The sequence below is a fragment of the Pogonomyrmex barbatus genome, unplaced genomic scaffold (assembly GCF_055798465.1).
Source record: "Pogonomyrmex barbatus isolate J1 unplaced genomic scaffold, ASM5579846v1 scaffold15, whole genome shotgun sequence".
NCBI lineage: Eukaryota > Metazoa > Arthropoda > Insecta > Hymenoptera > Formicidae > Pogonomyrmex > Pogonomyrmex barbatus.
The window spans coordinates 7,416,367-7,443,457 of NW_028297111.1; the positions used below are offsets into that span (position 1 = coordinate 7,416,367).

The 27,091-nt window shown below is 36.8% G+C and overlaps 2 protein-coding genes across 2 annotated transcripts in view; both read left to right on the top strand.

Annotated features, from left to right (window-relative positions):
- Nucleotides 1-32: 32 nt before the first annotated feature.
- Nucleotides 33-4,948, top strand: LOC105424480 (uncharacterized). The gene is made up of 11 exons (XM_011634730.3): nucleotides 33-244; nucleotides 872-1,032; nucleotides 1,422-1,807; nucleotides 2,026-2,182; nucleotides 2,275-2,511; nucleotides 2,810-2,936; nucleotides 3,099-3,483; nucleotides 3,596-3,708; nucleotides 3,868-4,035; nucleotides 4,265-4,396; nucleotides 4,589-4,948. The coding sequence occupies exons 1-11, from the start codon at nucleotides 159-161 to the stop codon at nucleotides 4,824-4,826; spliced, it is 2,190 nt and encodes a 729-aa protein (XP_011633032.2). The 5' UTR covers nucleotides 33-158; the 3' UTR covers nucleotides 4,827-4,948.
- Nucleotides 4,949-10,819: 5,871 nt separating this feature from the next.
- LOC105426417 (interleukin-1 receptor accessory protein-like 1) overlaps nucleotides 10,820-27,091 on the top strand; it is a 187,284-nt gene continuing 171,012 nt past the window's right edge. The window contains exon 1 of the mRNA XM_089073602.1: nucleotides 10,820-12,247. Within this exon, the coding sequence (XP_088929728.1) occupies nucleotides 12,009-12,247 (239 nt within the window). The 5' untranslated portion in view covers nucleotides 10,820-12,008. The remainder of the gene's footprint in view (nucleotides 12,248-27,091) is intronic.

Here is a 27,091-nt window from a genome sequence, read left to right on the forward strand (position 1 = left end):
TACATACGTTTCACTATCGATCAATATCGATATCAATTCGATATATCGATGCACCACAGACTGCAGCGGTTTTTAGGTTAAATTGGAAATATTCCTCTTTCCAATTAAATTGCAATGAACTTCTAATATTATTTTAAGAGGAAGCGTCTGTGTGTAAAATGGCGGTGTCCTTTTTTGGGAGGCGAATCGCTTCAACGCGACGGAATTTTTTGAAAATTCCGAAACGACACGGATATATAGTCCTGTAAGTTCGATCTCTGTTATTACATGGAGGTTAAATGTTACTGAACTCACGTTTCTCTCAACAAGTACTTCTCAGCATTTTCTCTTATTTCTTTTATTTATATTTTTCTTATAACGTTTAATCATGCATTTTTATTGTGTTTTTTAAATTTTTGATTCATTATACATTTCAATTTACTTTTATTCTTTGGAATTTAAGTTTTATTTATATTTTTATACACGAATCTATTTTGAATCTATTTTATGTTGTTTGACATTTTTTGTGTCATTTACATATTTATATCGTTTATTACGTGTCTATGTGTAATTTATTTAATATATTTCTTACATTATATTTTTAAATGTTATATAATCTGAATATATGTCTTGTAATTTATATGTAACTTATATACCTCCAATATATTTATATCGTTATTAATATATTAAATATATTAATTTATATAATTATTCAAAGTATTGTATATTATTCAAAGTATATGACTATTTCTTACACATCTTTCTTTACTTTCTTTACATACTTGCTCTTTTTTAAATTTTTCTATATTTGATTATTTTTGTTTCATATCTAAATTAATTTTTTTATATTTATATAAATGAATCATTTGTAATTTTATAATTCTTTGATAAGACTTCCAGAAATAGGTGAAGAATCATCGGAAAAGAATCCTTTGTTAAAAAATGATAATTTACCAGAGTTTAATACAATTACAATTGAGAAATGCATAGCAGCCATTGGAAAACAAACTGTAGATTTTGAAGAAAAGATGAAAAGCCTAGAAAAAATAGAAAGTAAATATTAATTGTCAAGCTAATGGTAACATATGATTTATTAAATATCAGTATTAAAGCATCTTATTTGAAAATTTTAATTAAATATAGTTAAGAAAGTACCAATTAAATTTATTTCAGTGCTGACAGCATAATTTAATGATTAATATTATAAAATTATTGTATATCTAATTTGAATATAATAATAATAAAAATAAAAATAAAAATAAGAATATAAGAAATTATTATAAAACTTATTGAATATAATAATAATAAAAATAAAAATAAAAATAAGAATATAAGAAATTATTATAAAACTTTAGTTATTAATAGCAATAATAGAACAATTACTATGTGAATTTGATATCTAATTATGATCTTGATCCTTAATTCTCATAATTTTTTTACAGCGAGGAAAAATTTAGATGTATTTAACGATTGGTTGCATCCAATAGAGGAAGCATATCTTCCTCTGGAGACCACTTGGGGTATAGCAAAGACTTTGTACTTTGGCAATCAAAGTCTGATGCCAACGAAATGTTATGTTGGTATTCATGAACGTGCCACAAGAGCTATAGCTAGTAAATTTGGTAGTAAGCCACTTTTCAAAGCATGCAAGGAAGCGCTGGATAATAAGGACAGCAAATTGACACATTCGCAGAAAAGAGTGCTTACCAAATATGTGTTAGAGGGAACTTTGAACGGCTTGCAATTGCAGGACAAAGAATTTGAAATGTATTCAGATGATCTCAATTATATCATGTCGAAAATCAAAGAATATAAGGCAAAATACGAGGTCTGTCAAGTAATCTGAAATAAATTTATAATAATTATAATAATTATAACAAAGAAATTCGAGAAAACTCACAAAGATTTTTTTTATCTGTAAAGAAACAATATTATCGAAATTTTATTTTTGCCATTGCAACATATATTTGGCATATATTAGTGAACATTTGCAATTTATTGCAGGAAAGGCAACAAATTGATTTTTTAATATTTAATATTTTTCAGAGTTCTACAGCTGTATACAGTATGACGATACAAAATAAACATATTGTGGAGGATTTTCCAGAAAACTATCTCAAATCCATTGCGCTCAATCCTACACAACCTTATGCAGGCCCTTGGATAATCACTTTAAAGCCATATATCCTGCAACCATTTATGGGTACATGTTTTTGATATTTTCACTAAAAAACAAATTAAAATTTATTAATGTTCTACAATACAATTTCAACTAATATATATTTCCTCAATCAGAATATTGTCCTGATCGCAAATTGAGGGCAGCGATTTGGGATGCCGATGTCACTCGATGCTCTAATTATCAAGAGAGGTCCGTTCAGGCCAGTGTAACATTGGAGGAACTTCGAGCAAGAAGAATCGAACAAGCAAAACGTTTAGGATTCAAAAATTATGCGGAGATGAGTATGGAAACAAAAATGGCCGGTAATCTAGAGAATCTACACAACACATTAGAAATTCTTAGGAGTACTGGTAATCATTTAATTTATTATAAATAAGAAATATGATAGAACAGTGATCGATTATTACATTTTATGAGATAATTAACTTGTTAATAAAATCATAAAAAAGCATTAACATTTCATTAACATTATTAATTAAATATATTGGGAAGCTAATATACTTTTATCCTAATATATTACTATAATTATGAATATGCTAACGATAGATAATTATGAATATGCTAATAATAGATTAATAATAGAATAATAGATCTTGGATTATATTGATTATATTAATTGATTAATAACTATCTGATGTTTTTCTAAAGCGTTTCCGGCTCAGGAACAAGAAATCGCAAGTTTAACCGAGTTTGCAAAGGAGAGGGATTTTGATGACACTCTAAGGGTATGGGATATTGCATTCTGGGGTAGAAAACAACGTCGCAACATGTTCAAGTAAGCAAATTAGCATAGGAAATATTGTCTTATACATGTTTATACTAAAATCGTTCCAAAGTATAATTATTTGAATACAAAAATATGAAATGCTTTGTGAGAATTGAAATATTATTTAAAATTTCTAAGTATTCAAGTATCTAATTTTCTTTGCTTGTTCAGTTGCGACGAAAACAAATGGAGGCCGTATTTTCCGTTGCCGACTGTTCTGTCGGGTCTTTTCGAGCACATCGAGACTCTCTTTAACGTTAAAATCGTAGAGAGCAAAAAAGCAGATATTTGGCACAAGGATGTCTGGTTCTTTAACATATTCGACTTGAATATATCTAGCACAGTACCCATTGCGAATTTCTACCTAGATCCTTATGCCAGAGGAGCAGAGAAGTTCCGTAAGGAACAGGACTCGGGATGGATATCCACAATTAAGAGTAAAAGTAAAGTCGGCAATAGTACTCCATTGATTGCCCTAATTTTCAACTTTCCACCGCCGATAGGTGATAAACCCTCTCTGCTTTCCTTTAGAGATGTGCAGGTTCTCTTCCAGAAGGTAATACGCATTGTGCTTATAAGATAATAAGCATAATAATTGATTTATATATGTATTGTATATTTTATTTGTTAATAAAACAAATTCTTTATAATTTTTTGGCACATCGCAGTTCGGACATGGTTTACAACATTTGCTAACTACAGTTGAGTATTCGGATATTGCAGGATTATCATTTGTGGAATGGGATGCGGTGTTCATTTGCGACTACTTTATGGAGAACTGGTATAAAATAAAATAAGTTATTTTTTAATTTATTCCATTCATTCGATTACTCTCGTATTTTTAATACTTTTATATTATATTTAATATTGCAATTATTTAATTTAGAAGTTAATGTATAATACATATTGATAATTTAATTTTATTTCATATATTCAACAGGCTGTACGAACCGTTTATATTACAAAAGATTTCAAAACATTATGAAACAAATGAACCATTACCCGCGGAAGCTATTGAAAGCATTAAAAGGATGAGATCGCATTTGGCCGGCTACAAACTTTGCAAGGAACTTTATCTGTCACATTTGGATCTGGAGTTGCATTCCAGGTCTGTGTTAATTTACAAAAAATTAGGATTTGTTGAACGAATCCTAAATTCTAAAGCTCTTTTTAAATCATTTAACATAACTACATTATTTGAATATTTATATCTTATTTATGCGTTATCAATTACAATTACAAAGTAAATAAAATATTTTTTCTCAACATAACGATTCGACGATTTATTGAAGTGACATCGCTGTTGTCTTATTTTATATATATTATTAAAATTACAGTGAAACATTTTGGGTACAAATGATGAAACGTTTGTGGCCAAAGTATTTCGTATTGCCTCTCGAAAAAAGAGATGTTCATGTCTGCAATTTCGATGTTATTTGGAGTGGCAATTGGGCAGCTGCATATTTCAGGTATTATAGCATATAAACATCTATTTTATCCAATAAATATATGGTTTTAATTTCAGATATTTATACAATTATTATATCAAGTTGCGAAATTTATTAATGAAATAACAAACTGTTGTTTATTATCGCAATTAATAATTAATTATTAATAATTTTGTTATATAAGTATTGATTGAATTTATTGTTATATTATAGCAAAGTTTGGTCAGAGATGATAGCTGCCGATTTATATACGGCTTTTCAAGAGATCAAATCCGACAAGTCGCAACAAAAGGAGTTGGGCATGAGATTTCGTAATACATTCTTATCCTTGGGTGGTAGTTATCCCGCTGCTGAGGTATTCAGGAAATTCAGAGGAAGAGATCCAAGTCCGCAGGCGTTATTGGATAATCTTGGATTAACGCAAACGGCAAAGGGAGTCAAGTGTGATTAGATAGATTACTAGTACACAAAAATAAATCCTGTAATCAATCCTGTATAGTAACTTTTTAATGATGGATCCAAGAATTACTAGATGTAAAACGATTGTTTTGCAATAAATTATTACCTGTAAAATATTGTGTTGGGAAACTCAATTTTTTTGTTTAAATTAATATTAAACGAAATATATATATATATATATATATATATATATATATATATATATATATTAGAAATAGATTTAAACACTTTTGAGAAAATTGTTGAAGCGAGGAAAAATCTTAAGTAATCATCTGATAGCCAAGATACGACTTATTGGATAACACTGGACAAGAAGGCTGTTATCTGCTTTATTTTGTTTTACATATAAAATCTGAAAAAATAAAAATCTTTAAAATATTGTTATGAATTTTTTATTAATATTTAATATTTAGTAATGTTTAATATTTATTATAATAGAACAAATGCATACATGTTTTGAAAACTATAGAATAATTTAAATATTTTTTAAAAATTTAATGTATATTCAAATAAAAAATTTTTTAATATTATCGTTTAAATTATAATTCATTTTATTTAAATTATTAATTGATCAATATAAAAGTATAGGATCCCATTTTAAAAAACCAATTTTATTTATTTTATCTTGTCACGATAAATCTCAGAAGAATAAAATTTAGCTCACATGAAAACTTATTTTCATAAAATTGACTATATAAAATCATTGCTCCGTTCTATAGTTATTTAATTATCACACTTTATTTATGTTGGCCTACCTTGTATATAAACATAATTATATTAAAATTTATTGACGGCTATAATTAGCGCCAATTTCTAATAAATTTTTTGTACCAAAGATGTCTTTTTATACAAATTATAATACATTACATTACATTACATTACATTACATTATATTACATTACATATATACATATTACATACATTACATATATTTTAAATATATATCTGTGAAAGAAATAAGTATCTATTAGGCGAATGCTAAGCATTGTCAATTCACTTGACGAGTTGTAAAGTCACAAGGCAATGAATGTGTTAAATTTACTATTGCATATGTGTGTGTGTGTGTGTGTGTGTGTGTGTGTGTGTGTGTGTGTGTGTGTGTGTGTGTGTGTGTGCGTGCGTGCGCGCGCGCGCTTGATTTTTATTTATTATTATTATTATTATTATTATTATTATTATTATTATTATTATTATTATAATATTTATATGTATAGTTATAAGTATTTTTTTTACTGATCGATAAAATAATACTATTTTATCGTATATCGATAATTCTCACATCTGATTAAAATTTATTCAATTAACCGATAGATGATGGCGCTATCGCAAATTTCAAATATCATTTATTTCATTCTTCGTAATCTAGATAACCAACGTAAATTGATGTGCGATAATAAATTCTCTTGTTAGAAAAAAAGAACTATTAATTTAAAAACAAATAAATGATACAAGTCGGATAGAATTATCATAAGGCAATTAAAGTAACGAATAAACACGCAATATGTGGAACTCGGTAAACAAGAAATATCAAGCTTCCCAGAAAGCTATCTGCTTTTTTTTTCAAATAATGAAGATTCGCACTCTCCTTGAATAATGTAGATACGCTCTACATTGATAATTCCTGGAAAATATTTTATAGTCTGTTAGAAATAGTAATTATCGAGCTGTTGTAATTATTATTTTACAGACCGTGCCCACGTAAAACTTCAGAGTCGGAACCAAGTTCCGATTAACTTAAACGGCGATTAATTTAGAGAATTGCTAATAGCAAGCAACATTTATATATGTATAATACATTTAAAAAAATTTGTCTTGTGTATTAAACAACAAAAAATTAACAATTTTATATATATTAGTCAAATATAATCAGTGTACTATTCTATAAGTCATCGTCATCAATTAAGCTAATCTCGATTCTCAATCAGTTCCAAAGAACTTCATCCCGAAATACTCATGGCTGACGCGGCACCCGGTAGATGTTTACGATATCCCGATAGGATCTGGTTTTTGTATTCTTGCTCTTTTTTGGATTAACCACTTAATTAACAGACAAGACCGGGTTTTTCCATCGGATACGCACGGTTTTCTTATCGCCGTCGCCGTTTGACGTTATGATCTTAATTCACACCCGTTATATGCCGGCGCGGTAGGTAGGTAGGATTATGAGTCACCTTCTCCGCATGAATACTAAATGCCTCGCTGCGTCATTATCAGGCGTCGCACGTGCAAAATTTATTTATGAGCTCGTTAATCATGCTTATTTATAGCGAGCGCATTTATTTACTATGTCAATTTTGTGACGGGACGGCCGATCAAATTCGCTCGTCGCGATTACATCTCGCGATGGGAATCTAAATTCGTTGTTGCGTGGAAGGAAGGTTGCGCGCGTGCAAATTCAAACCTGCACTTGGCAAAACCGTATTCCGGAGAGATCGTGAAAGTGTCGCGAAACGCTTTCGTGGGAAAAGTGTGTGTGTGTGTGTGTGTGTGTGTGTGTGTGTGTGTGTGAGAGAGAGAGAGAGAGAGAGAGAGAGAGAGAGAGAGAGAGAGAGAGAACGATAACGAAAAATACACATTTGAAATTAACGTAGAATTCGATGAAAGTGAAAATCGCTTGGAAAATCTTCGAGAGAGAGGAAAACTAAAAAAATACACACGTGAACGAAGGAGGAGGGTGGGGAGGGGGGAAAGAAGAATGAAACTGGAATAAAAATGAAATGGATGGAAATGATCTTTTTTTCCCTCAGAAATGAAGAAATATATAACTATCTCTGGTAAAAGTCCTTCATCTCGACTCCTCGCTCCAGTTTTAATTACGCACTTTTATTATTTACTATCTTTTTTAATTTGAACCTGAAACGTCGTCCCCGTAATTCGAGTTCGCAGCTCGAGCAGTGTGATTTTATTTTATTTAAGCTTAACTGGACGAAAGCTAATGCGCGAAACGAGAAGTTCCCGTAAGGGAATGATCGGAGGGCGAGAGGGGAGCGAGGAGCGGGCGGGCGGGCGGGGGGGGGGAGAGGGGGCAAAAAAACGAGAGATGCCGTCGTTCGAATTTGAAACTGACGCAACTCGCGCGAGTGCCCGCCTGCTGACGTCGTTGTCGTCGCGGCTTTTCGCCGCAGCGTGCAACACGAGTTAGTGGAGCCAAGTGACCGCGACGCTTCCCGGAATGCAAGATTCACACACATACACACACACACACACACACACACACACACACACACACACACACACACACACACACACGTACGCACACTTTAGAGATGCGCAACGAGTGCACCAGACTGTCTAATCGCGCCGAGAGAGCGCGAAGGAGATTTCGACGAAGCAGCTGAGATCCGTGCTTCTTCAAACCCGATGACGTGCGTCTGCCTCCCTCCCTCCCTCCCTCCTCCATCCCACTACTTTTCTCTCGCTTCCTTTTCCTCTCCCTCTCACGCAGCGTTATATCTTCTTATACCGGGTGTCTTCCACCCCGCGGTGACGACGACTCGTTGCGAGATCGACTCATACGTGTTCGTACGCAAGCCGTATTATGCGTAGGCGCGCGTACAAATAATACGTGTATTAAATGCCGCAAATAAAGGTAGATCGAACTGACTTTGGCATGGGCACTCGAAACCTGCGATATTGGCGCGTCATCGTACTCAGAACTCTCTGACGTCTCAGACGTCAGAGTTTAAGTATCCGCGTTGCATACGTGCAAAAGATCAACGTGTAAGATTAGAGATAAATAACAGCCGCTTACGCGGAATATTAAAATCAATCGAGGGAAATGTGAGTGATTTGGTATTTTTTTTACGTCAATCGCTATTATGAAATATCTGTAATGCGCGTCGAAATTGAGGCAATTCAAGATTTATATTAATAACTTTTGTTTATGTTCATACATCTTTATTTTATGTAGTTTAAGTGTTTTAAAATAACTGTTTTTAAAACACAACAACAAGTGAAATAAAAACAGATCAAAACCGAGTAAATAGAAAAGCAATTTATTATGATTACATTTATTTGTATAAAAATATAACATCGACGGGGACATCTTGTTTGATGTCTGAGCCCTCCTCAGGCGGTCTTTTATAAAAAAATCAAAGAGTAAATACACAAATAAAACAAATAATATATAAAGATATAAATAAATTAAGAACAAAATAAAAATTGCGAAAAGTTTTTATTTTGTATCCTTAATTTATTTATGTCTATATCTACATTATTTGTCTTATCTATATATTTACACTTTGATTTCTTACAACGATTAAAGAAGCTGAGTAAATCGAATTCTATTAAATATTAACTTTTTTAATATTATTATTTATTGTTTTCTACAATAAATATAATTTTAATAAACGATTATCTCAATGTCTAAATAATTGAAATTTTATCTAAGTAATGTGTTTTTGGATTATTTTTGTTTTTTTTATTTTATAAATACGAATCATTGTCACTTGTTTTATTCTGTTATATTTTTTATATATTAATAAATTTTATATATTACATACCTATATATATATTGTATGTAGTTATATATTTAATATATAATATTCAAAATGTTATATAATAATTATATATTTATTTTTTTATGTTATATTTTACTTTTTTGTTTGGCTGCTAAAAAAATTAAGTCGTTTAATAATTGTCATACAGGTCGTTTAGTAATTTGTAATAATATGTAATATTTGTAATAGAGATTCTGTAATGGTAAAGAAATTTTCTTGTCGAAAAAACGAAGCTGTGTATGAAAAAGATTTATTCTGCTCAGATACTGAACAAATGTGAATTGCGTTTATGCTATTTTTTGGCACTGTACATTTTTAAATTGAAAATTAGATAAATTTAATTGCAATTATGTACATGTCTATTTTATATTAAGAGCAGCTGTATCATATAACATAAGAAAATTATTTACATAATTATACATCTCCAATATTTAATCGGTCATAAGAAGAAAATATAAAATAAAATATTTTCCCACAATTTTTAATCTTCTTATTAGCGATGACAGTTATGTACAACGTAACAGATATACTGTTAAATACATTATCATTATGATGATAGCCCCTGGTGAAATAAACGACGTACACGAGTAACAAGAAAACCAATCGGTATCGCGAAAAAAATGATAACACTTAATTCGATACATTCGAGTATTGATATAACATGTCATTTCTAAAAGCGGATATTTTCTTCCAATAAATTATTAATATTTTTCAACTCTTTCGCAAAAGAATTTGAGTGTTTTCTTTCTCTTTCGTCTTCCTTGTAACAAAATAATCTTTCAATAACAAATCAATGTTACTTCTGAACAAGATACATATATATTTAAACTATATATAACTTAATTATAAATTATAATTAAAAAATATAGAGTAAAGTAAATTTAAAGTAAGTGATAAACGTTATTCAACATTTCATTAATAAAATATATCTTTATTCAAAATTTTTAAATTAATTCCAATTTTTTATTGGAAATACTAAAAAATATTCTTAGATAAAATTATAGGTATTACATCTAGATTATAACACATATACGCATATACAGTGACATTCATGACGTCAGTCTGTTATTAGAGTTCTAATTTGGGAAAGTAACCGCTTTAAAAGTTCAGTTGAGAGTAGTATCTAGAAAATTTGGAGTACGGCGAGAAAAGCCGTGTGTATGTACATTTGACGTTCTAATTTTCATCAAAAATTGCATCTTTAATGAAATTAAATAATGAAATAAAATTGCATCACGAGTTCGATCACCGTGTGTTTTAACCATTCCGGGTAACTCGCTCAGTTCGTTTGTCTATTTATAAGATAAATACTCTCATTCTCGCGGGTCCGCTTGTCGCCGCTTGTGTATAAACACGCACCGTCGCGCTCGGCCGGCCGGCCGGCCGGCCGGCGCACCACGGTCGGAGACGGCCGAGCGAGGCCGGAATCAGTCGAGGCGACGTGAGGCAACAGGCGGCTCGTTCCAAACGGCAGGTGGGGAGAGTCAGTCGAGTCGCGCGCGCCAGTGAGTCGTCGGAGTTCGTGGCGTGAGCATTGTCCGGCTTGCTTCCGCGACTATCTTCACGTCTCCCGTTTGTGCGTGCGTGCGCGCGCGCGCGAGCGAGCGAAAAAGAGAAAAAGAGAGATATCGTTTCTCTCGAAACGAATGAAGGCTAATACACGCGGTGCTCGGACAAAGCCGTTGTAAGCCGTCTCGCGCAAATATTAGCCTCGCCTCTCGAGACACGGAGAAGAGAGACGGCAGTGGACTTGAGTTGGCGATCGAAGGAGAAAGGAAGGAAGTTCTCTCGCTGACGCTTCGAGTGTTTGACGTTCCCAGATAAACGCGCTCCGCAAAACGCTCCGTGTTTGACGGCAAACACAGCGGCGGGCTCTCTTCGGTCGGGAGAGCACCGAAAGGCAGAGAGAGAGAAAGAGAGAGACAGATAGAACGGAGTTATTGTTTACCTCCAGCGATATGGCGCATCGCTCGGGCTTCCGCGAATTCTGAATCTCCGCCCCTCCCCCCTCCCCTCCCCCGTCGCTCTCGTCGTCGACTCGCCGCGGGATTTGAATCACGCGAGACGCGAGACGCGTGGGATACATCGTCGGCCAACTTCGCGCCGCGAATTTGAATTCGGGATCTTCCGCGCGAGCGAGCCAACGAGCGGCCGACGCGCCGTTAACTTCGCGCAGTTTACGCGGTGGACGGTGGTATTTCGGGGAACTCGCGGATCTGTGAAAACGTACATGTGTGTGTGTGAGATCGCCGGAGGCTCGCGCGTATGACGTGGACTGCGGGTCACCGGCGCAACCCATTGTCGCGAACTCGTCGCGAGTGCCCGACGGCGCGATGGCGCGTGAATTGTGAGAAGGTGCGGTGAAACGCGCGCGCGCGCGCGCGCGGTGTCGAATTCGGTTGCGCGGGCATCGATCGTAGATCCTCCTTCCTCCGCTCACCCTTCCTTCCCCTTTGGGCCGCGATATCGCGCGAACTGTTGATTTTTGGACGCGCGCGCGCATTCGGCGTGGGAATCTTGCACCCCCGCGACTTCTGCATCTGTCGTCGCGCGACACTCATCGGTTTACCGTCGAGCGGGCGCGGGAAAGCCGGGAAATCTCGAATTCTCTCGCGAGTGTCTCTCGGAGTGTTCGATCGATCGAACGTATCGGCGACGAGTGTTGTGAAACGCGTATGACGAGCGCGAAAATGTCGAGGATGCCGACGTGCGAGCTGCACGTTGTTGTCGCGCTCGCGATACTGTCGGCGATCAGTCGCGGCAATGAGATTAAGGATTACTGCTCGATACACAGGTACGACAATCTACCGGGTGGCCTGAGCTTCACGAAGGAGGTCGTTACCATGGAGTACGCGAACGTGGGTGCGTTCAAGGCTCTTCACTGCTGTCTGCGGGGATACAGGAGCATCGAATGGTGAGTCCCGATTTATTATATATTCGCGGAAAATACATTGCGACATAAAACTTTGGGGTGCTTGGTGTGGGGGGGGGGGGGGCGTCTATTTACTACGGCAAAAATTCAACCAGTCTGAAGCAATAAAGTAGTAATGAAAATTGTAAGAGATTTGTAAGATGTAACGAGAACGTAGCGAGAAATGATTGGAAGACATTAGTATAATAGAGAAATTAAAATTATCATAACGACTTTTAGATAGATAAAGATATATTTTATCGGTCTGAAGATAATCCGACGACTTGATTAAATTAATCATGTTAACTTTTTATCCTTTTGCATTTTTCAATTTTTTTCAAATATATTAAAATTATTAAATTTTGTTTAAGAAGACTTTTAATTTAATTTATATTATTACAATATTTTTCTTTGGAAATATTTTCTGTCAAAGATACATTCAAATTTTCAGTCAGACAATGCTTTAAAAAAATGTCTCTAAAATTTTTCTGTTATATTATCTATTAAATAACTTATTGAGAACAAGGAGTTTTTTTTTATTTAAAATATTGTATAATATATATTAATTTTCGAATAAATATTAGACTTTCATAGACATAATATGGTCGCGACGCTCTGTAATGGCTTTTTATCGAATTAATTATTTTTTTGGAAAAACTAATTCGATCTCAATTTTCTACTTTTCAATTATTCCGTAGACATAATTTTAATTTTACTTGAGAATTGTGCCGAATGAAATTCGGAGGGACGCGACAGGAAGGAGACGCGACGTTCTTTGTTTGGTTTTTCGCGCGCAGTTTGAGAATCCCTGCCGCACACCGCGTAATATCCTTTCCCTTCCTCGCGTTTCTTTCGCGAAGCGAACGCTCTTGCTCGTTCTCCATCATCCCAGAGAGCATTGTGCCTCCCTTTTATTCGCGCACGACCCGCACCCGATATCGGTGATAAATGCGAATGAAAACGAATCGAGAAACTGCTTTTGGCACAAAGGAGCTTGCCGCGCGGAGTGCATTCGCATTATGCGAATGACATTTTCCTTTTAGTCGCGAGGTAGTCGCGCTTCACTACTTGAAGCACCTGCTTACTAGATATCTTCTGTTATCGTCGCGCGCGACACGTATCGATAACCCTTTCACGCTACCGAGACGTCGCTACAGACCGATTTTAAAACGAGTCCCAGAGAGAGCCGTAGCCGAATAGCGAGCATTTCCCTCGCTTACGTTCTTTCCTTCTGTTCTTTCGCGCAGCCTCTCAATTTCTGATATCAAACACACTTAGAATAAAAGGGTACAGTTAAAACGAAAAGTACGGTTAATTGAGACGGAAGAAATGGGAAATTTTCCGGATAGCAAGGTGCACGGAAAAAAATTTTTAAGACTCGGTCGTCTCTCTGCAGCCATATTGAATTGTGACGTCAGAGGCGAGAAATGACATATAAAAATGTTTCTTGCGTCGTATAGCTTTGCTCATGTACTTTTCCCTTAAAAGCATGATATTTTCGTTGTTCTTAAAACTTGTAAAGAATACCAGAAAGTAAGATATCTGTCTAATAAATCACGTAAAAGTGTAAAATAAAAAGTAAAGTAAAGTAAAAGTGTAAAATAAAATAAATCTTGAAATAATGGAATACGCTGCTTAGCTAGCAGAAATTACCAGATCACTAGATCACTAGATCAGATTGTTTCTGATACTTTTATAATATATCGTTGAAAATCTTACGTTTGCTTTACGTCGTTATTTAGAATGATTGACGTTGAATAAAAAATTATCTTAAATTGACGACGAGCTGTTGCTATTTAATTCGTTTAATTACATTTTTATTTGGGAAATTTATTTGGCGAAACAGAAGCTCGACTCGCGTTCAGAAGATTCAATTAGAATCTTTTGATCTATTAATATAAATCGAAAAATTTTAGGAAATGCCGAATTTAGTTGTCGTATGCCATATCAACGTTCCTTCTCGACTACTTTTGTAATTAATTATTTTACGCGCTATTCGATATCGAACGTCCATTCGTTGATTTGTGCTTCTCTAATTGTCAACTTTCCTCTTCTTTCGCGAAAAACGCTCTTCGCGTCGTTCTTTTCGCAGCCCTTTCGAAAGAACGTCTTCGTAACAATTGGATCTTTGTACCTGCGTACTATTTATATCTCGAGGATCCTGCTCGCGCCATTCTTCGCGTCTGACCCACATTTTTCTCATCGTTCGCGCAATATTTCCCGGTGGCGCGCGCTGAAAGACGGCGCATTAAAGATTTATAAGCTTACGACGCCCGGTACGTGACTTGTAAATCTCCACGAGCTCAGACAGAAAACGCGGAAACTTCTCCTCTCCCCCCCCCTCCTCTCTCTCTCTCTCTCTCTCTCCATCGCGGAAAGTTTCGCGAATCCGCATTCCAGCCTTCGTTCGTTCGTTCGTTCCTTCGTTCGCTCGCCCGCGCGAAATCTTTATTTCGCGCTTGCGTCCCCGAAATCCCTTTTCGCGATGTTTTTACATTAAGAGCTCGTCTAACGCGGAAATAAGACGCGTATTCCGTTCACGAAATATATATATATATATTGCAGAATAAGGGCGAGGCGGGCGGGGGAAGGAGAGGGGGGGGGGAAGCGGAAGAATGAAGTTTTTTCCTCAGAAAATTTGTAATTTATCTTCTAGACACATTTTTTTTTCCGCGAGGGTGAAACAGATATTTGTTCTCGCCATTTTGAAGCGGACAAAACGATGCTAAAGGCGCGAAAATGTACAGTAAGTTTTAGAGCAGCGATGATATCGGAGGATTAGAGTTTAAAGAAATTTTATTGAAATATGAAAAAAAAGAAGCGTAGAAATTTGAGATTTCAAACATAGAAATACTAACTTGATTTAACTTGATGAATAAACAATTTAATGTAATAGACCGAATGAATGGCAATTCGGCAGGATTTTAGACATCTAATAATCTCAACAAAGACATCCGAAACGGATCCAGGTTCAAACCGAAGTGATATTTTTGATGACATTTTGAGATGATATAGAGAGAAAATTCTAATAATTATTTTGAAAATTAAGGAATGAGTAGAAATTTCTATTTTACTTTGTTTATAAAATGGACGAGAAGATTTGCTAATTACGTCGAAAATATCGAATTTTCGTTAATTAGAAGCTTTGAAAAACAAATTTTTTTCTTTTTTTTGGGGGGAGGGGGAAAGGAGGATTAAAAAAAGCAGAGATTATTTAACTTATAAAACATTAGTATATTATAAAATAAGGCTAGAAAAACAACTTTTTGGATAGGGGAAATTAGGAAATTAGAATCTGATTTGTTTCAATACTGTCAGAAATCGTTTTTCTGAGAAAAATTTCTTTTTTCTATTTTCCTGGAAGGCATAAGAGGTTAATTGTTGTAAAATGATCAGCACTATTAAAATTTGAAGAAATACTTTTAAAACAGAATATCTATTTAGCTTCAAGCTATATGCAGTCAATAAAAAATTTGGTTTACAATAATTGATTATTCTTCCATTCCTTAAAAATTAACATATCGCAAAATCTATCTTTAATTTTATAAAAAAAAAAGCTAAATGCCTTTTCCTCGTTGCACTCCCGTATTAGCTTTACAATGACTATCTAACGAAAGTGTAACATAATTTTTGCTTCTTGTTATGCAATTTAAATTTTACCTTTTCCTTATAACTTATATTCTCTAAATTCCACAATCTTTCTCCAAATTCTTTATTTCTATCTTTATTTCTATCTTTCTTCCTCTTTTTACTTCTCTTCTTCCACAGTTTTCGCAGCACGTTACCTTTGTGAAATGCATATAAAAAAACAAATGATGTTTAATATAAAATGATGTTTAAATGATGTATAAATAGCTAAATGGCAAATGCAAATAAGATAAAATAAGATAAAATAAGAAAATGCAATGTTTACACAATACTTACGAAAATATATAGTTTTATTTAACCATATCATATGATATTTTATCACTATAGATTCCGATAATGAAAATTCTGTTATGAAGTAATATAACAATTAAGTAGATTGCAGCATCTTTATTTAGGGCGATGTTCTCCAAGTCGTGATATTTTTTCAAAATATACGTTACACATAGATATAGCTTTCTTACGTTAATTGGACGCACGCGAGCTTAAAGAAATTCGGAAAGCAATAAATTCGGGGGACGATTACGTGCGGCCCGGGGGAGGTTTAAGGATCCTCCTTGGGCTTTGTCGGCTCCATTTTCTTGCGAATTACAGCGCGCTATCTCGTGAGGGGTTGCGACGACGGTCCCGGTTTAAACGCGAATTACAGGGCGTAAATCGCGTTGGGGGGGGGGTTGGAACGCTTGTTTATTCCGCGATAAATCGAGGAGCGTTTCGCAAAGCAACGGAATAACGGGAAACCACCGAAGGAAGGTGGAAGGGCGACGGCACCGGGGGGGTGGCTTAGGGAGTGGGATCCCCGGCGTGGGAAGGGGGGGTGGGGGACGGGGGAGGGTTTGAGGTGAACGGTTGACAAGCTTTGGCCGCCTCGCCCGTCGAGTAACCACAAAGCATGGAACAAAGGAATATCACCCGAGGACTTTCCTGGAGGATCCTTCGCGTTCGCGCGCTCGTACGCTCGCTCGCGGGAACTTTATTATCCCCGGGGACAAAGTGGGACTTTACGAGGCCATTGTGCCAAGCGAGGCACACGGTCTTCCAGGTGTCAAACGGTATATTTGTTCTGAGTATTCACGCCGCAGAAGGGGGATCGAGGGGGAGTATTCACGAGACGCCGCCGCGCCGCTTGGCTTTGAGTACCTACTCGGAATATCAAATTATTATTAGATTAAAGGAAATGGAAGGAGGAAGCCTTGTGATAAAAGACGAGTCGAAATAAGAAGGAACGGCTCGATTAAAGCGTAAAAAAGGCGTGGTGCGTTGCGAACGCACAGTTATGCAAAAATGACATGTCGAAGAGGTCTCTATTTTTTGCGGCTCGTAAAACTCCTGCCTTGGCGCATAAACATTTCACAATTGCATTTTTAACGGCACGTTTGCGAAATGGTCTTGAGAGATGCAACAAACCATTAGCCACTATTTTGTAATTGTTTAACATTTTTATTTAATTTCAAATTATTTTGCGAGTACGCCATGCAATTAAGTTTCTATTTTTATTGTTGTTGTTAAATTAAAACCAAATAAAAAATTATTAAATTATTTCGATTTTTCAATTATGAATTTATTGAAATTAATAAATAGATATACGTAACGATATAATGTATGAGAGTCATCAGTTTATTAGATATCAAATATTTGACTTGCAATTGATATTTGAATTTAATTTTATCGAAGAGAATAGAAACTGAAATAGAAGTATAAACAAACGTTCAACGTCCAAGAGATCAAATCGTATATATGTTGAAATTATGCTAATATTATTAGAAAATTATTAGAATAAATTTAAATTATGCAAATATTAATAAATTATTTGAATTGTCCACTATAACGTAATTAATTCCTTTATTTTTCGAGTTTTTTTAAATTGTTAATTTCTCTTTAGCTACTCGAGGTACATGAAATCTAAATCTCAGCCGAAGAGCCTTTCTTTTCCCTCTTCAAATCTCTTTCGTCCCTTTCTCCCGTCCCACCTGATACGTCTCTATCGGCCGTGTCCATCTGCAGGTCGGCGATGAACACGCACGAAATTATGCTTAGACGCGTTCGGATCGGACTCGATCGCCTCGGACGGATAGCCTTGATTAAATTTCACGGAAAAAAATGCAGCCGCGATTCGCCGAACTCCTTTCGTTGGCCGAGCTCTTTTTTTTTTCTCCCCTTTTGCCTTCCTTGCTTGAAACTTAATGGCGAACGAGGTCTCGGACGCCGACAGGAATGACAGCGCAAAAGTAGATCGGAAGTTGAAATGTGTCGATTCCATATATATATATATATATATATATATATATATATATATATTCCAAAAGTGTGATTGACCATAAAAGTAAATGTATGATTTATTGCCACGCGACGACACCGGTCTAATTAATTCTCAGAAATAGAATAAATCTATTCGTTTTTGAAAAGGAAATGAGATATCTAAATGGGAGAAAATTGTGAAGGAAAAAGATTTTAGACGAGTGATATATTACTTTCAGAAATTGAATAAGCTTATTAACTTCCTTCTTGGTTAATTAGACGGCGAGTAGATTTTAAAATCGTAACAAATTTTAAACATAAAAGGTAAAGCATTTTTTAATTTTATCTCACTCAATTTATCAAACAATATTGAATATTTAATACTTAAAAATTATATATTTAATGATATTTGATAAAATTAATGTTATTAAATGTCTGCTTTGTGAAAAAAAAACTTTCAAATTATATACATGAATTATTCAATGGGAGAACTTTTCAAATAAGTTTGTTAATTTCTCTTTAGCTACTTGAAGTACATGATCTAAATTTCAGCCTCTACAAATCTCTTTCATTTCTTTCTCCCACCTGATACGTCTCTATCGGCCGTGCCCATCTGCAGGTCGGCGATGAACAAAGTTTAAAAAAAAGCGCGATTCTCCCATCGAAGATAGAGAGAGAGAGAGAGAGAGATTCCTTTCGTTCGGGAAATCAGTGGAAGAGGAGGGGAGGGGGATCCATAAATATCTCCTAATTCTACAATAGTATACTCTTTTTGTAGTTTTCGCGCGGTGATGGAGCGGGGGCAGAGTGGAGCGAGGAGGAGGGAGAGGGGGATGGGGGGAGGGAGCGGGTTTGAAAGAGCTGAATTATGGTCGCGAAACACGTGAGGTGGGCTTTCGCGTAAGCTCGTTAATTGCGCGCAAACGCCGCCTAGGAACAAAAGGGTACAAATAGATGCTTTTATGCGATATGGGATTTCGCTCGTTCGCGGCGAGCCGACCGACCGTGCGGGCATAAAATTCCGCGGAACAATCGCGCTCGCCAGAGAGAAGTAACGGCTCCATTCTTCCCCTCGCTTCCCCGTCATTCCTCTCCCCTTCGTTACGTCGATCTTTTCGTACGATGCTTCCGTTTCATTTTTTTTTTTTTTTTTTCCCCCCTAAAATGGACGCGAAGGAGAATCATACGTGATTCATCATATCGCGAATATTGGTTTTTTTAGGGAGCGATCCGGATAGAGGTGAATTTTCACCTCTACGGAATTGTAGAATAATTTTCTATTCTGTCTGTCTACCGGCCCATTGTTGATTGTTTACGGATTTTTTTATTCAGCTCGAAAGTCGAGATACAGAGGTCAAGGGTTTTGAAGAGTTTAAAATCGAGGCGAATTGCGTAATGGAATTATTCTTGATAGAAATTTCGCTTTTCATTTTCGTAGGACAGGATTTAAATTGTGTGTGATTTATTCCGGGAAATTCTAAATTGTACTTTATATTCAAAATTTCCTTGATGGAAAAAACGCACATTCCGGACATTTTCAATAACAAGTCCGATCGTTAATACAACAGATATCGTATTATTCCGGTTTGGGTTAACTTTTATCAACACGCTTTCTATCCAATTTATAAAAAAAAAAAAAAAACGCGCGTAACTTCCGATCTATTTACTTCAAGAATACAAATCACGCTCGCGAGCTAAACGTGCCATGTTTCCGCAATTTGCAAATTGCGTGACGTGCATTATTCGTTCGTGTCAGATCAGAGTGCAACGCAATGATTTTTTTTTTTTTTTTTTTTTTTTTTTAAACAGTCATCGCCGGCGTAATTAAACCACGATTAATATTACGATCCATTTTATGTGGGCTCACCTGCGCGTCGGACGGCACGACAAAATGATCATTGTTACAGTAAGTGAACACAGTTGCATCACCGACGGTAACAAAAACAAATTAAAGTCGCGGATTAGCCGCGCTTCACGCCTCCTCACCTTGAGGAACGGAAATCGCATCGTCGGAGATAGACATTGCCATCGCAGCCGCGTCGTCGCGCTTTCGATCGCAATTTGCCGCCGACACACGTCCATTTCGTCCGCGTCAGGGACGAAAGGGTTGCAGTGTCAGTCTTCCGCGCGAGATGCGCAATCGCGAAATGTTACTCCCGTTCCTCCATACTACGTATGACACACTCGCGTTATTAAGGATAATGATCCTGGCGTGTCGAGCAAGGATCAGCCGACGACGCTATTTTGAAATAACGGAAGCTCGTAATCGTTTCGCGGAAAGTTGTTTCCTACTTTTGAGAGAGAGAGAGAGAGAGAGAGAGAGAGAGAGAGAGAGAGAGGGGGGGGGGAGGCAGGCCTCTTTTCCGATTTGTACTTCTGTTGTGTGCATTATGTGTGCACATAGCCACGTATGTACACACACACACACACACACACACACACACACACACACACACACACACACACACCGCGCGCGCGCGCGCGCGCACATGCGTCTTTTACGAGAGCAGCTCTCAAATCGACGTGAGTTCCTAATGATTGCTACAATATAAATATAAAAAAATACAATATAAAAGGAAAAAGAATTTAGCGCGGTTGTCCGCATCTGCATTAATTATGAATTCTGTATTTTGTAGAGAATATCGAGTGGAATTTAATAACCTCGCGTGTACGTTGGAAGCAAATCTATGTTTTTCATGGGAGAATATTAATCATAGAATTAAAATAGAGAATTCGATATATCAATGTTACCGTTTAGGTTAAATAAAAAACTGAAAAATGTAATACCTTCGCATTTCAAGTTCTTTTGCTCTTTTTGCAAAATATAAGATTTATATAAGATATATATATATATATATATATATGAAACTGCATATTTTATTTCCCAACTTCTTAAAGAATTGAATTAGATCGACACGTGTTAAATTATGTAATTTAATTATCGTGGATTTATTGTTTAGTATTTAGTATTATTAGTAGTAGTACTTTGTATTTATTTCGATATCGTTTCGCATCTACGAGGTTGTTGCGTATTCGCAAGCGCATGAAGTAGTTTACGAAAAATGTGGTTTGCATTACTAAGGAAGAACCCACGGAGCTTTCGCGGAATACTTGTTTTATCTTCAAGTTTGAGAGAGCGTAATCGCAATTTCGTTACGGGGAAAAGTGCGTCAAAGTCCTGTTCGCCGAAACGAACGGAGAAGAGCAATGGCTCGGCAGTTTCGAATTTCGTTCTCGGTCAGCGGATTCGTGTCATGCAACTTCGCGTCGATGAGCGATCGAAACTTCTGAGAGATGTTTGCCAATAGTGCGGAAGAGCTGTACTTTTCAGCAAAAGCATTCACTTGCATTTATTTTGCGTCTTCCTTCCTGTGTTTGAAGAATTAAATCGGTATATATTCATATCATTTATACTGAAGAGAGAGAGAGAGAGAGAGAGAGAGAGAGAGAGAGAGAGAGAGAGAGAGAGAGAAAGAGAGAAAGGGAAGGGGGGGGAGGGAAATAATTACAGGTTTCTAAAGTTACCTTGATATCCATTTAATGTAATAAACGAGGTATTAATCGCTAATTAGATCGAGCAATAATCGTGATTCTCCGTCTTTGATTCGACGCCTGCAGTCGCCTGAAACAAACAGGACACTCTGTACGTGACAGGATGGTGGAAACAAGGAGGAGGGAGCAAAATTGAGAAATGCGGGGGAACAAGCAGGAAATGAAGGACAGGGTGACAGAAGGGTTATGGAGAAACCGGAGTTGGGAGAAGGATGGGAGAAGTGACAAAAGCCGCAAGAGAATCTTTTGACATTTCGACGAGAATCCCGACGAGAGATGTGCGCGCGTTGAGCTCGCGGCCGACGACGTCTGTCAACGCGTCCCTCGCTTCTCTCGTTTCTCCCTCGTCTCCCTGCGAGAGATCACGAATGCATTGAACGGGAAAATGAAGTATTTTCCGTGAACGCGTACCGTGGGATCTCTAGTTATTTCGACATCGACGTGAAAACGTGCGGCCAAAAGCGACACGCGATTATTATTATAAATTAAAATTCGATACGAGAGGATTTCTTCGACTTTCGAATCGAACTGAATTTTCGGACCGTCGTTGAGCTGTTTTTTTTTCCCTCTCCCCCCCTCCCCCCCCCCGAATGTTTAATTTGTCGATTGTCGATGTTTTGGTTTCTTGTTTCAAAATATCAGAAACCGATAAATGTACAAAAAAGTACGCAAGAGAGGAGATAAAGTTAACAAAATAAAAATGTTACGTGATGTAGATGTATATTCCGTGAAGCGATAATTTCGCTAATATAATAAAGCGATTCGGTCGAATTAGCGTGCCAAATCGACATCGAGAATTAATGACCCTGTGCGGGAGAATGGGACCACGGGATCACCGTCGTGATCATTCGCGATCGGGTTTCGTTGGGAAATAACGTCGTAACGGGGTATCCGCACAAACGCGAATCCGTGTCCGCGTATATTCGTCCGTTCTCTCGCCGTCGCTAAAACCGGATCCCATCGATCTCGATGCTTCCGGCGGGCGGACGTTTCGAATCTCGCGTAAGCGCGTTCGTTATCATATCGCGATATCATCCGCCAATGAAAGCCGTATACATATCCTGCACGAGGGAAACGAAGAAAGAAAGGCGGACAGTGAGAGAGAAAGAGAGAGGGAGGGAAGGAGGAGGAGGAGGAGGAGGAGGAGGAGGAGGAGGAGGAGGAGGAGGAGAGAGAGAGAAAGAGAGAGAGAGAGGGGGGGAGACGTATCGTACAGACCGTTATCGTGAAACTTTCATAGGTCAGAGATTTGGTGAAAGGGTACGAGAAACGGCATGTAAAGTATATCTTGCCGCGGGCTTGGAAATTGCCTTTCCGAAGATATCTCCTCGCGATCGAGTCGCGCTCGATTCTTGTAAAACGTGGCCGCAAATGTTTCGTTGGCGGTGGCGAAGTTACCGTTTTCCGGAAACACACGCGGAGAAAACGCACACCTGGAAAACGCGGAAGGGAGGAAAGCTAGTAAAAAAAAAAAAGCTGAAGAGAGAAAAAAAGCGACGGAACAACAATACCCGGGAATTTTCGGATACGGAAGGATGTGTGCGGGAAGAACGTCGAAACTCGATATATATATATATATTGAAATTGAAATGAAAAAGGTGTGTGAAAAAAAAAATATATATATATATAAATAAAAATTAATTGTGAAAAATCCGAGAGAGGCTACCTTTCCCCCATCTTTCCCAGATGGATCGCAGGTGCGAGATAATCGATCGTCGTTATTTCCACGTTCGCGATCGATGATGCTGGATTTACCGTTACGCGGAGAAACGAAGAACTTGACAGAAGATGCGTCATGGCTTACTAATTAGCGAAGGAGAACGTATAAAGAAGCGGCTGCACGTACGCCGGCGGCGTATTAGGTCACTCATTTCTATTTTTGTTAGAGACGACATCGAGTTAAATCACGAGTTATGCACACGAGAACGCGGGACGGGAACGCGAGTGACGGAGGGCGAGGAAAGGGGGAGAGGGGGGGGAGAGAGGGAGAGGGAGAGGAAGGAATTTACAAGCTTCATAAATTACATCGTCGATCAGTGCCTCGGATATTTCACTTTTACTAATTTTATGACAGTTTAATCTTTATTTTCCAGAATAAACCTTCATCGTTTCTTGCGCTAAGCTTTTCACTTAATTACGTTTATAATTAAAAAGTGTCTCGCAACAATAACGATGGCAATTAGCAATTTTTACAACGCAGTCGAGAGTGTGTTTCTTGCTAAAAATTAAATCTATCATCCACGCATGCAATGAATATAATATGATGAATGGAAAATACAGTTTTGCTGAAGCATGAGAATTTGGCCAGTTTTCTTGGAGAGATTCAATTGACATTATTGAATTAGTGGAAAGGAAATGTAGTATCTTTTATATACGCTATACGTATATAGTTAGTAACAAAGTAAATGTTTCTTGAATTTACTTAATAAATCCAAAAATTTAAAGATTAATAGACGGCTGAAAGCTTCGAGTAATGCCTCTATTTCTCCTACCTGGAATATCTCGAATATCTCTGTCTTGCCTGATTCGATTCGATTTGAATTCGAATCTGTATAATTTAAATTCGAGCTATTCGAAAATTTCGAAGCTAAGAAATCGAATACATATATTAACCAATATTATTGTTCTTACATAGAAATCTCTTTCTTTATTATCCACGTATTAAAATTTAATCTAACAATAATTATGTCGTTAATTAAAATTATGTTGCAACGATTTGATTTCATTCGATTAAATTCGATTCGATTCAATTCGATGTCAAAAAAAAAAAAACCTTGATTCGCTCTGGTCTTTATACATATTTATTTGTTTGAATTTTCTTTCTCAAAAAAACCTTGATTCGCTCTGGTCTTTATACATATTTATTTGTTCGAAACTTTCTTTTCCGTGTGGTAATAAGAAAGGCCTTTTGCAAGGCGCGAAATTAATTTCCTTTTGTTTGACTCGTTCCGAAGAAATCCGATCTTTAATCGTAATCTTTCGTCATCTTTCGCCGTTAAATCTTAGTAGGGAGTAAGATGCAAAAGTAAAATCGGCGCATTTTCGCGTTGCAGAAATTCCCCCTCGCGCTTGCCTCGTTATGTTATTTCGCGTTACGCGCGGAATCGGAAAACTTTATTCCGTTTCGCAGCTCGCGTTTAATCGCGGGGAAACTTTTGCCTTTTGCGCGAGCGCGGAATTGGTCATTCTTGCGTCACCGTTCATTGAGCTCGTCGCGAAAGTTACAGGTGCGCAACATAGATACGACTCGCTAATCGGCGTTAACACAAAAACGTTTTCCGGAATCGTGTAAATCCACATTGTTCCTCACGTATTGTGCGTGCGAACGTGTAATACGTAACTTTGTTCTTGTTTTTGTGCTGGCACGACTGTATTTTCCGGGTATTGCTTTGCTATACAGTCTTATACCTCGCTCGTTATTGTTAATAATTGATGGCAGTCGGCAGTGGCCGATGACCTAATGGTGAGGCAGCAAACGTTTCTGATTACCGAGTGATTTCTGGGAAACTTGTGTGCATAACGATGAGCCGTGGATTCTCCGGGACGACTTCCTTCAGACAGAAAAATTGAATTATTATAGTATTTAATATTGTACAAATTAAAATAAAGTCATCCCTCGCAAGCCTGTTTTAATCGTAACCTTACTCTAAGATAGTTTTGCCTGTTGTGACATCAGTCATAACGTGACATTATCTCTTTTAAAAACAAAGGAAAGAAATTTCTCAAAGAATAAATTTTTTACAAAAACCTGGCAAATGCAAAATACTTTAAAATGTTTATTCGATTAAAAAGAAAAAAAAAAAAAATCGGGACAATGCCACCAATCCAGATTGTATAAGAATTTTAATTTTGAAAGAACTTTATTCGAACGTAATTTTAAGTTGATTTCACGAGAGAGAAAGAATTTTCTTTTAATGGGGTGAAAGGAGACTGATTCTCTCTTTCTGCCTCTCCTCCCCCCTCCCCTCTCTTTCTCTCTGACGTAAAATCACTTGGAGAACTTTCCTTTATCAGCATTCCGCGCGTGTAGCCTGTACGAAAAGGGAGTGCGATATTCGGGTGTTCTTTCTTCCCTAAATGTGTCTTCAACGTCGAAAAGACGAAGGGAAATTATCCCTTTTCACGTCGCGCAAACTCCGCTCAACTTTATCGCGCGGAGTAACTTTATCGAGTTGCCGCGAAACTTTCAATCGTCTCGCGGGTGAAATCGCATTCTAGGAATCGTACAATGCAACTGTTTCTTTTCTCGTGGCTGCACCGCATATGCGAATCCCGTCGATTGAAATGCTGTCTCTGTAAAGATGCGATCGTGAAAGCGTGCACGTATCACACACACACACACACACACACACACACACACACACACACACACACACACACACACACACACACACACACACACACACACACACGAACACACACACACACACACACACGTGTAAATGTATGTATTTATATATGTACATGCATATGTGCTCCGCGTATTATTGATCGGAAAATTAATGGCGCATCCTCGGTTAGCGCGGCATGCTTTTATCGTTTGAAAGAACGCAATTTAATTTCCGCGTGAAGATTTATGACGTTAAGGGGGTTTCACTTCTCGTGCGTGCCCTTCTGAAGTCGCAGAAAGCCAAAAAAGGCTTTCTCGAATTTAAAAATTTATTTAGGAATACGAGTTTCTGGAGCTTTAACAATTTAAAGCAATCTCGATTTTAATTTAATTCTGTCGGATATCGCTGCGCTAAATCGAACACTTGTCTTTAAAGTGGTTACATCAAGTTGCCAATGAAATTAAAAAATAAAAAGCAACTCACGAAACTTTGTTTTTTTATACAGAGAGAAACTAGGAATCGGATTATTAAATTATATAAAAGTCGATAGAGGAATTAAAATTATTTTGATAAATATGAAGATTAATAAACATCAAGATAAATTATGTTCACAGCTGTTAATTAAATTTACGTAAAAAAAAGAAAAAAAAAAAATTAACAAATTCCTAAATAATCTTTCTTCCTTTCATTCAGAAACAAGTTTGTAGATCTTTATAAACACACTTATCTGTTGTCTTACAAGTGTTCTCACTATTATTAATTCTTTACCATGTCGTAACAGTAGATACGTTTTTTTCCTCCCTCCTCCTTCCTTCTCTCCCTTTCAAACGGCTACTTGTACTCTAGATTAGAACACAATGCCATTGTTCAGTGCCTGTGTGTTCAGTACACGAGTTAATTTATTTGCAGGGCAACTTTTTCCAAGAAGTTGCGGCCTGCCTGCCGCGCTCGCTTTCCGTCTAACCGTATCGACGACCGTCGTTTCCTCACTCGTTTCTTGTCCCAAATGTTTTAACGACTCGCTCTTTGCTCGCCGCGCTCTATTGTGCGAATTCTGGCAACCGTGACCGGCGTGTAGCGT

Coding starts and splice junctions, on each gene's coding strand:
- LOC105424480 (XM_011634730.3), top strand. CDS start 159: ATGGCGGTGTCCTTTTTTGGGAGGCGAATCGCTTCAACGCGACGGAAT. Junction 1,033..1,421: donor AAGCCTAGAAAAAATAGAAA/GTAAATATTAAT, acceptor ATTTTTTTACAG/CGAGGAAAAATTTAGATGTA. Junction 4,036..4,264: donor GATCTGGAGTTGCATTCCAG/GTCTGTGTTAAT, acceptor TTAAAATTACAG/TGAAACATTTTGGGTACAAA.